The 12,179-nt window shown below is 33.8% G+C and overlaps 1 protein-coding gene across 1 annotated transcript; it reads right to left on the bottom strand.

The window, feature by feature from the left end:
• Window positions 1-1,071: 1,071 nt before the first annotated feature.
• Window positions 1,072-9,164, bottom strand: ctsd (cathepsin D). The gene is made up of 9 exons (XM_051134483.1): window positions 8,984-9,164; window positions 7,572-7,728; window positions 6,446-6,569; window positions 4,420-4,538; window positions 4,135-4,334; window positions 3,864-3,986; window positions 3,262-3,406; window positions 1,839-1,937; window positions 1,072-1,619 (listed from the first exon to the last, which is right to left on the bottom strand). Exons 1-9 carry the CDS (start codon window positions 9,043-9,045, stop codon window positions 1,458-1,460), a joined length of 1,191 nt encoding a protein of 396 aa, XP_050990440.1. The 5' UTR covers window positions 9,046-9,164; the 3' UTR covers window positions 1,072-1,457.
• Window positions 9,165-12,179: the final 3,015 nt, after the last annotated feature.

Below are 12,179 nucleotides of genomic sequence, written 5' to 3'. Positions count from 1 at the left end.
AATGTGCATGTGTGCTACTGATTTTAAAATATCGCCAATACCGGTATATTGTGACACCCCTAATTAACACGATAATGGTTTTTAATTATTTAAAATGTACGATTATCGTCACTACCGGTATATCATGGCACCCTATATGCATTGATATTAAAATTCTAGCTAATGTAAATTAATTTTGTTATGACCAATAACCCACAACTGGCTGATTTTTTAAATTATACGATTAAAACAACTATTTTGTCTAAATAAATCTTAAAAATAAAACCAAACATTAAAACAACTGCAGAATTAAGGCATCACAACATCACAACGCACATAATGAATCATTGAGGAGATTTGCTAAAGGCTTTGGCAAGGGTTTTGGCCATTATTCATCCAATATCAATAAATGCTACTACAACTACTATTAACAATAATAGTAAAATCTATACTACCATAATCATAACGTGTTTTCACAACACGTCATCAATCGGTCATATTGGCGGCACATCAACAACGCCGCTGAACCAAACATAACATATTTTGCTGATTACTGCTTTTGAAATAGACAATTATTGCAGTGTTTTGGGCTGTACTAATCGTTCAGACTGAAAAAAAACATTAGCAGTACTATAGACTGCCAAAAGTTATAAATCAAGAAGAATGCACAAAAAAAAAAAAAAAAAAAAAAAAAAAAAACTGTACAAGGAGCAAAAATTGTTTGTGGTTTGCCAAACTGAACCAAGATTTCCATTGCAAGAATTTTGACAACATTCGTGTTTGTTCTTATTTCTGGTCAGGCAGATGAAATATTAGGTTAATATTTTAAAAAAAATACTGCTGGTACGCATCTTTACCACCTATTAACTTTAGTTTGTCAAAACATTTCTCCCTTTCCTGCTTACCAAGTCCTTCTCTATATGATTTCGCAGCTTCCACACATTTTTTCTGTGGTTTAGACACTCCAACTTATCTACAATATCCAATATGGCCACACATCCAGGTAACTGACCAAACCATGACATAAGTGCAAATAAAGTATCGACAGATCATGCATCCCTTTTTAAAAAAAAAAGGTTTTAACAACAAAGATGGGTTTAAAATCTTTATTGTTCATATTGTCCATTTTGATTTGTCCAGTCATTGGAAAGTCATTTCAACAACAAAAATCTTAAAACAGGTAGTGTCTAAAATCAATGACATGACAATTATAAAATAAATGTTAAAACCTCATGTTACAATCACAGATATTCAAATAAGCCTCAGCTAAAACGCAAATGAGTGTAACTTGTCATCTTTTTGACTTTTCCCTGAATCATTTCATCTCCACATGCCTCTTAAAACGAAAACATTTGAAAGCTAAAAGCAGTGCAAACAACAATCATACCATTATTGTGTCATTTAGGCAGATGATGTTGACAAATTGCTAGATTTCTTATTACTCTAATGACACATCTTAAGTGTTAAGGTCTACAGGCTTATACAGACTTAGCAAAGCCCACTCTGTTATTCTCTCGATCAAACACAGTGTAGTACTGCCCAATGAACACATCACCCAGAATCCACAGGGGTCCAGCGGGGGGTGGGATATCCAGGGCCATGAATCCACTCAGACAGATCTCCTTTCCAGCCTGGCTTTCCTGTAAACACACACAAACAGACAATCCCTTCAGTGTTTTGCTTTCACAATACTGGCTAGCTGCATGTGATTTACAAGAAAATAAAACTCCAGGTACATGTTTTTTAATATTCTGACTCATCCATGACCTTTTCAAAAACAACACCTCGATTTCACAGCTCTGCTGATGCAAAGTACCACATTAAAACAACAGCACTGAGGGGAACAAAAAAAGACTGACCTTGAGTATGTACTGTTCTCCAGTCAATGAGTAAGTCTTTCCACCCAGGACAAAAGAGATGGTAGGGAGCGTAGGCACTTTCTTACAGTCCACCATATACTACAAAGAAAACATGTTTAATTAGATAACATTATCAAAACATTATAATTTTTCATAAATAAATTGCCATTAATAACAACACACATGCATGCATACTTTGTTGACCAATCTTGTAAAAATATATATGCACCACCAATCAGAAGTTTTTGAACAGTAAGACTTTTAATGTGTTTTAAAGAAGCCTGCTCACCAAGCCTGCAATAAATATTTTAACTATTTAAAATAACTTTTCTATTTGAATATATTTTAAAATGTAATTTATTGCTGTGATCAAAGCCAAATTTTTAGCATCATTTATCAGTTATCAGTGTCACAAATCATTCTACTATGCCGATTTACTGTTCAAAAAAAGGTCCAAAGATCAGCATTTATCTGAAATAAAAAGCTTTTGTAACACACTATACCATTCAAAAGCTTGGAGTCAGTATAATATTTTTTTTGGAAAGAAATCATTGAAATTAATACTTTTATTTATCAAGGAAGCTTTAAATTGATCAAAAGTGATGAGAAAGACATTTATAATTTTACAAAAGATTTCTATTTCAGATAAATGCTGTTCTTCTGAACTTTCTAATCAAAAAAACCTGGAAAAAAAAAAAAAAAATCCAACTCAGCTCTTTTCACCATAATAATAATAGTAATAATAATAATAATAATAAATGTTTGAGCAGCCAATCAGAATATTAGAATGATTTCTGAAGCATCTGTGACTGGAGTAATGATGCTAAAAATTCAGCTTTGAAATCACTGAAATAAATTACATTTTAAAATATATTTAAATAAAAAACTGTTATTTTAAATATAAAATATTTAAAATATTTCTAAATTTTACTGTTTTTGCTGTACTTTGAATCAAATAAATGCAGGCTTCATGAGCAGTCTTAAAAAAAAAACATTAACAATTTTACTGTTCAAAACTGGTAGTGTATTTATTTATATTAAGGGCAGTAATTGTTTTTTTAAAGAAATTAATTATTCAGAAAGGATGCATTACATAATAATAAATAAATAAATAAATAAATTAAAATAACTATAATGAAAATAAGGAATAGAGCACCAAATCAGCATTTGGTGATTTCTAATGGATCATGTGACAACTGAAAATTCAACTTTGTCATTACAAGAATATTTCTGTCTTTATATTTTTGATCAAACAGTTGCAGCCTTGGTGAACATAACAAAAAAAAAAAAAAAAAAAAACAGAAAAAAACAAAACAAAACATCTTACAGACCTCAAACTTTTAAAAGGTAGTGTTTAATTTATTCATTATTAATTTATTTTATTGTAATTTAATTTAATTAATATCTATTTAAGTTGCAGTACCTCTCCCTGGATCAGAGGGATTGCGCCAATAGCCTTCTGCAGGGCTTTGACTTCAGCGGCTGGGCCGGTGATCAGAGACGTCCCAGTGTCCACGATGGCTTCACATCCTCCTTTACACAGAGTCAGCTCAGTGCCGATGCTCATGCTACACACACAGAAACACAGGGCGCTGTCAACACTAGATTACTGTCATAGGGATCTTCTGCTCTGGTGGTTCAGTGGTAAGAATCTTGCCTCTCACATGACAGGCCAACATATTTCATAATGCTACATATGCACGCAAGCCATTTTTCAGATCCCTGACAAATTGCCATACTCTAATGCTTAAAAAGCCACTGCAATTGTGTGAAATGTAGTGTTGCCTTTACAACCGGTTATACTTTAAACGTTAGAATTTTGAAAATAGATACAGCTTTAATGTTCCATCTAAGCTGCACTGAGAATCCAAAAAATAAAGTTGTCACATTTATGCATTTAAGTAAAACAGTACTACATGACAGAAGAGCTTAAACAGCCAGAACTGGCTGTAATTTGAAATTAGATACTTTCATGTCTAAAATTAAACCCATTTCCTAGTTATGATTTCTAAACACATCTCTTACCTATCCATGTGAATCTGCCAATAGGCCTGTCTGCTGATGTCCACATAGTTAAAGTCTCCAGTGTAATATTTGGGGTCTGTGCCTCCAAGGAGCAACTCACCACCAGGTTGGGTTTCAGGGTTTCTGTTGGACAAATAAAACAGTCATCCACAAAAATCAGATTTATGAAGTTAATGTTACATTCAATGCATGTTTATGATATACTGTTATGTAATGATTTATTATATAAAAACCTGAGACAGATGAAGATGGATGAAATAAATAAACGTACCTGTTCAGATAGAAAGAGAAAACATTTTTCTCCACTTTCTTCTGGCTCATCATCATGTCAAAAACTGGAGGAACCCCATCCACGGCGATGCGAGGATAAGCCATGCCGAGAATACCATCAAACTTGGCTGCGATGAAGGCCACTCCTGGCTGTTTGATAGCTTCTCCAAATATCTGCTTCTCAACCACAATATCTCCAACCTAAAAGAGAAGTAACAGATCAGTTTCTTTCACCATTTCAGGTGACAAAAAAAAAAAAAGAGACTTGTTACTTGTTAATTCCTACCGTGCATGTGTCCTGGCTGAGATAACCAGACAAGCTTCCGGATCCATACTGTATGGCAAATTCAGTCCCGTTCTTCACATAGGTGCTTGACTTGCCCCCATTGTACTTGTGATGAAGCACTACAAGGTTAAAAGTAATTTTCCAATTAAATACTTTTTTGGCAAACAAAAAATGCATTGAAAGACTACGCCCCTTTTTACAATATGTAATATAAGTCTCAGGTGTCCCAAGAACGTGCCTGTGAAGTTTCGCCTCAGAATACCCCACAGACCATTTATTATATCATTCAAAAAAATGCCCATTTTGAGTAAAAGCAGAAACACGCTGTTTTCGTGCATGTCTCTTTAAATGCAAATTAAATGCTGATCCCCGCCCCCTTTTCCAGAATAGGGCTGTGCCTTTACAGCTCCTACCTCAGATACTCTGCTAAAAAACATCTGTTTTATCATCATGTCTATCACGCTGAAATAATGCGTTTTAAACCATATTAGTTTAAACTTCTGATATACGGTTTTCTAAACACACACACCCGAAGCACGTGCGCAGAAAGTGTCTGTCACGTGGCATGCGAGTACTAAACTAAGAGAAAGGCTTACCAAAACAAAGTTACTAGGTTGTCCTTTTTCATGTTTGTCTGTGTTGGTAGATGCACTGGGGACCCAATAATCACTTAAACGTGGAAAAAGTCAAATTGTCATGATATGTCACCTTAAAGTGTGTAGACCTCCAGGCTGTGTTCATTGTAAAATACTTAATTATTATTACTCTATGTAATTATTTCTAAAGAGTGCTAGGCCAAGTGGCCAAGTAAATTTTATGAAACTTATAAAGACACCCAAATTTTCACACCAAAAACCACACAAAGTAAGCACATCGTTATCACTGAGGCTGATCTGCAAGTCTCTTTTACTGCAAGAGTTAAATGCGCCTAACTACTTTTGAAAGCGTGAGATATAGTCACTGACTAGATCTTTCTTGTTCAGATTACAGGAACAAACTTGCTACCAGATTGCTAAGAGGCGGCCACAAACAAAGTTGAGCAACATTTGGCAACATCTTTTATGAAGAATTAATTTTAAAATGTGTATACAGAGCTAATTATGGTCTAGTGCTAAAGAAAACTCAAATTTCCTGAATACTGCCCGTATATGTTGTTCTTGGCATCAAAACAATTATTTTTACAATAATATAAAGTGTGTGTGTCATCTGTGTATTTTATGGTTAATAATTTAAAGGGGACCTATCATTCAAAAATAACTTTTATAAGGCGTTTGAACAGTTGTGTGGCTGCAGTTTGAGAAAACAACCTGCCTATTATAGTAAAAATCCACTCACTCATTTTTTTTTTTAAATCCCAATAAACCATAAACATGCAATTCCAGATTTCTCCCTGTGTTTACATGATTGTAGGGAGAAATCCCGGCCATTTGCAATGATCTCTGCCCTATTTGCATACACGCAGCCCTGAGTGAGAAGCAGTTTTCTTGCTGTAGCTACTAGAAATATACAATGTCAGCACCAAAGACGCACTACAAGTGTTGTGTTTTGGTATGCACCAATGACCATATGAGTCTCCACAGACAGACTCCCCCCATCTGAGCCAAAGAGGACACTGTGGTTAAATTTCATTTTTGTCAAACTCAAAATCACAAGAGGGACTGAGAGTTTCTGACATTTTCAGTGCGTGAGATTGTCCTGTTTTGTTATTGCCGGTTTGCCTGAGCAAAAGCTCTTTAAGCTCCGCCCTCTTTTGAAAAGGGGGCCGGAAGCACCAGCTCATTTGCATTTAAAGGGACAAACGTTAAAAGGTACATATTGGCTCAAATGCTAAAAGTGGCAATTTTAATAAGCTATTGTTAAAAAATGTTGGTATTTTGAGCTAAAACTTCACATACACACTCTGGAAACATCAGAGACTTATTTTACATCTTGTAAAAAGGGGCATAATAGGTCACTTTTAAAAATAACACTGATCTGACAATACTGTAATATTGAAATAAAATTCCTATGCTCCTAATAGACTTACAGCAGGCAATGTCAGTCAGGGAACAGTGGACCGAGGGCACCCACAGGTTGGAGGATCCAGTGTCAAACACCACAGTGAAGGTCTGGACAGGAGTGCCAAGACCGATCTCTCCATAGTACTGTGCCTGTAAACAGAAACCCCCAAATCATTCAAAATTCAGCGCCACAACAGACTGAGGTCTAACTAAATCTTTTCACACAGCTTAGAATTACCAGGTCTTTAGGAAATATAATTATGCCCGTAAATATTGCTTGTTATGAAGATTTGATTTCACTGTGAAACTGTGAATTAAATTTTGAAAAACAAAAAATGCAATGTCACAATGTTAATTCTTAACTAAAAATTCTATTTTTACAAAGTTACTGATATTTCAATTTATTATGACCTTTAAGAAAACAGCAAGCATGACTTAAAAAAAAAATAAAAAAATCATAATCATAATGAATCATGATGCATATCATGCAACTTATGTGATCTTTGACCCCAAAGAACTCTGTCAATTACCTAAGTCTGTTTATAAAACTATGACTGGCAATAAAATCAGCTGCTTATTGCCAAAGAGGATTGCCATGGCTTGCTGTGGTAAAGGCATTGTTACAAAAGCATGACAAACAATCTCATGACCAGATGTCTGACACAATCAAAAACACCATCATGCTGTCCATTACAGCTTATGACAGACAAGCACCTTTAATTTTTTGCTGAATAAAGACAGAAGAGGTTTCAAGTTCACTTTTTCCTACTGTCAGTCACGTTTTATACTGCCGACATAGTGAAATTTACTAATCATATGACATGATTTGGCAAAACGACTACAGGTTAAACTGTAACAACTGCTTGTTCTCATTCTTTTAACTTCCTGGATGTACAGCTTTGTGCAACCTCTGTGGTCAAAAAGAGCAGACGTTCATGTGCCTCTGACAGCAAATTAACCGATTTACAATACCAACATGCACAAATTAGCGATCTTCTAAACAAACAAATAAATTTGCCAACTAGTGACATTTGGTAAACAATTAGGGGCAATTAACTGTAATTAAATGTGCAAGATTAATGTGGATTAATGTGTAAGAACACAAACCACAATCACACTGCACAGGAAATGACATTAACAAGCAGTACTCACATCGAGGTAGTTCTTGAGGGTTTCTGGAGTAGGACCATTACTTGCTGGGAAGCCCTGGTTGTATTTCAGGGGTACAGAACCGGCCAAAAGCTCCTCTACAGCTTTACCAGAGTCACTTAGTGTCCGTCTGATGGAGCGAAACTTCTTTAAAGGAATCCTGAAGAGAAACAGACACAAAAGTGGGCACAGTTCAGTTATCTTGCAATCATAACCACATCACCTGCAGTAAACGGCAAACATTCTCATGCTAAAAGTGAGTCAAGGCTCATTTCCACCCACTTCCTCATGATGAAGATATATTTTGTATTTATAGACAATGCAACATTGGCAATGTTGAATAAGTTCAAGTATAATGTATTTGTGAGCCTGGACCACAAAACCAGTCTTAAGTCGCTGGGGTATATTTGTAGCAATAGCCAAAAATACATTGTATGGGTCAAAATTATTGTTTTCCTTTTATGCCAAAAATCATTAGGAAATTAAGTAAAGTTCAAGTTCCATGAAGATATTTGGTTAAATTCCCACTGTAAATATATCAAAAATATGCATTGCTAAGAACTTCATTTGGACAACTTTAAAGACGATTTTCTCAATATTATGATTTTTTTGCACCCTCAGATTCCATATACTGAAATAGTTGTATCTCGGCCAAATATCATTCTATCCTAACAAACCATACATCAGTGGAAAGCTTACATATTCAGCTTTCTGAAGATGTATACATCCCAATTTTGAAAAATTGACCCTTATGACGGGTTTTGTGGTCCAGGGTCACATTTATGACCAGATGTGATGCAGTAAAATCTGCTGTTTTTTGGACTTTGACATGATGACTCAAAACTAAATCTCAATATGTGTGTCAAGACAGACAAATCACTTCAGTTCCTGACACTCAAAACAAAAGTAAGAACATAAACAAAGTTCTTCCACCATAAGAACTAAGTGTGTAATGCCCATGTGTAACTGATATACACACATTAACCACGTGTTTTTGAGCCAGCCAGGATAAGATCTTTCAGCTTAAGTGCACTAAACTGGATTTCTAAAGGTTGAATTTTAAAGGGCACTTCATACTGATCTATAAACAGCTTAGTTTCTGCTGAGTCACAAACGATCAGTTTCTTTGTCTAGTGGGACACCTACAACAACCTCTGGGTGCGTTATAATCGTTCACACAAGGGCTGTGTCTCAAAACCTGCTGAGCTGCCTAATAAGCGTTTTTACACATTTAAAATTATATAAATGCTACAAAACTCAAGACATGTCTACTGTTTGTTTACATTATTATAATAAAGCAGACTAGACTGGAAAGTACAACCCACGTGAAAGAACAACAAAGATCACACTGCGTGGTCTAGCTATTATGATCCGATTTGGTCGCCGTTGTTGTTGTCAAGTTTGTTCGACCTTACCGAACAAGCGCGTCGGACGTCCACAAAAAGGCAACAGCTAGCAGCAAACAGGCGAGTCTCATGTTAGCAAGCTTTCAGGACCTGTTAACGCATCTGAGGAGTGGTATCGATGTGTTGAGAGTGTTGTTGTGTGAGCTGATATGTAGGACAAACCGCTGCAGTCAGCTGACGCGATGGCGCTGCCAAGCAACTTTTGCTCACAGTCATGTGATGGCGCTGTGAAGAACGTCAAGGCTGCGTTGTTTTCTGCGCAATCAGAGGTTGAATAAGATTCTGAAGAAATGTTTATTAGATTAAGGACGTGAAAAGATTAATTTACTGGTCATAAGTCTGATTGCTTTGTTTGTTGTAAAGGTAATTAAATCAAATTAGCACCATTTTAATTTAATCGAAATTTCAAAAGGTTTTGATCAGTAAGATTTTTAATGTTTTTTATGTTTCTTTTGCTTATCAGTACAGCAAAAGTACAGCAAAAACAGTTAAAATTTTAAATATTTTTGCTATTTAAAATAACTGTTTTCTATTTTAATATATTTTAACGTGTAATTTATTCCTGCGATTTTAAAGCTAATTTTATTGTCATTACTCCAGTCACATGATCCTTCAGAAATCATTCTAATCTGATCTGATGTTCAAAAAAAAAAAAAAAAAAAAAAAAAGTTATTGTGCTGAAAACAGCTGAGTAGATTTTTTTTTCAGGTTTCTGTGACGAATGAAAAGTTCAGAGGAACAGCATTTATCTCAAATAGAAATCTTTGTAACATTATAAATGTTTTTATAATCACTTTTGATCAATTTAAAGCATCCTTGCTAAATAAAAGTATTGATTTCTATAATTTCTTTAAAAAAAAAAGCCTAAAGTATTGTTTATAATATTACAAAAGCTTTTTATTTCTGATACATGCTTATCTTTAGATCTTTCTATTCATCATAGAATCCTGAAAAAAAAAAAAATTGTACACAAATGTTTTAATTACTGATGATAATAATAATAATTATAAATGTTTCTTGAACAGCAAATCAGCATATTAGAATGATTTCTGAAGGATCATGTGACACTGAAGACTGGAGTAATGAAGCTGAAAATGTAGCTTTGATCACAGGAATAAATTACATTTTAAAATATATTCAAATAGAAAACACTTATTTAAAATAGTAAAAATATTTCACAATATTACAACATAATGTATATATTTATACACAACACATCTAAAATATTTATACATCTGTTAAAGATCCAGTCAGAATGAAATTTATTATTATTTTAATTTGGATTTTAATTTGGATTTCCCCTTATAAATTTAGTTACACACTGCAAAAAATGCTTTTCTTACTTAGATTTTTTGTCTTGTTTCCAGCCAAAATATCTAAAAATTCTTAAATCAAGAATGTGTTGAAAATGATTGTCTTGTTTTCAGAAAAAACAAGTCAAAATTAAGTGAGTTTTTGCTTGAAACAAGCAAAATAATCTGCCAACGCGGTAAGAAAAATAATCTTGTTTTCTGCCTGAAATAAGATTATTTTGCTTACCCCACTGGCAGATTATTTTGCTTGTTCTAAGCAAAAATTCACTTAAATTTGTTGTCTTCTTTTCTGAAAACAAGACAATCATTTTTGCTTGTCTAGAAAATTCTTCTTGATTTAAGAATTTTTTGATATTTTGGCTGGAAACAAGACAAGTAAAAAAAAGCATTTTTTGCAGTGTACAATTTACATACACATTTGCATGGCTAAAACCACGAGTGACACTTAAAATAAAAATATAGGAATATGTTAGAAAAACAAATAAAAATATCACTTTTAAATAGACAAATTAACAGACATTAAAATTTGTTTATTTAATGTAATTTAACATTTACATTTCTTGAATTTCGAATGTCTGTTAATTTTTCCATTTAAAAGTGTTTTCTCCATTTTATGTTTGATTGCTAAATTACATTTTGAAATGTAATTCAAACAGATATAAAACAGATCTTTACTCTACTTATACACTTGAAAAGTCTGCTGAAAATGCACGTCAAACGTTAACTATTAACAAATGTACTCACATGACTAAGGAGAATTGTAATACCTACTTTCGATTCCTCGTAGCCTACTTTTACGCAGCTCACTAAAACGCTTCTGATTTATCCTTTCCCCTTACAATTACTTAATTAGAACAGCACATTTCCTACATCTTAATTATAAACCACTAATATGTGACCCTGGATCACAAAACCAGTCATTAGGGTCATTTTTTCAAAATTAAGATTTATACATCATATGAAAGCTAAATAAATAAGCTTTCCATTGATGTATTGTTTGTTAGGACAGGACAATATTTGGCCGAGATACAACTATTTAAAAATCAGGAATCTGAGGGTGCAAAAAAATCAAAATATTGAGAAAATTGCCTTTAAAGTTATTCAAATAATGTTCTTAATGTATATGACTAATCAAAAATTAATTTTCATACATTTACAGTAGGAATTTTACAAAATATCTTCATGGAACATGATCTTTACTTAATTTCCTAATGATTGTTGCCGTAAAAGAAAAATCAATACTTTTGACCCATACAATGTATTTTTGGCCATTGCTACAAATAAACCCCAGCGACTTAAGACTGGTTTTGTGGTCCAGGGTCACATATATTTCAATAAAACATTTGAAACGAAAAGCTATAAATTACCTGTGACCTCGCCGCTTTACCACAAGATGTCAGTGTGATCTCGATAATGTTCTTGCTGCAGTCTGAGAACGTGTTGAAGGACCGTCAGGACCGCAGAATCCACAAATTTGCGAGTTTGTGTTATTTAACTTGCTCAGCATAACCGAGTGCTGAAATATAAAACCAAATGCCCCCTACTCACAACTTAAAAGAAAAAGTAAACATGTAGCACTTTAATTGCAACCACTGGAATAACACGATTTATCACAACTCAGTCTGTTACATAAGATTTCCAGACACATTAACGTTAAATCTATAGCTGAATGTTTACATAAGCATTTAGTAGCTAAATCCGTGCTGTATTTTATTTCCCACACGCTATGATTTACAGACACTTATTTTTGAAGCATTCAGGGATTCCTATCATGTGAGTTGAGTTAACTTTGGTTGTTTTTACATTCCAACATTATGAATCTCACGTCAGCTGATTTACTAAAAACTAAAAACACTTAATAAATGTCTTTTAATGTCTCTTAATTTTATTGA

This window comes from Labeo rohita, chromosome 18 (assembly GCF_022985175.1).
Source record: "Labeo rohita strain BAU-BD-2019 chromosome 18, IGBB_LRoh.1.0, whole genome shotgun sequence".
Classification (NCBI taxonomy): Eukaryota; Metazoa; Chordata; class Actinopteri; order Cypriniformes; family Cyprinidae; genus Labeo; species Labeo rohita.
This window is presented reverse-complemented; position numbering and strand designations above follow the sequence as displayed.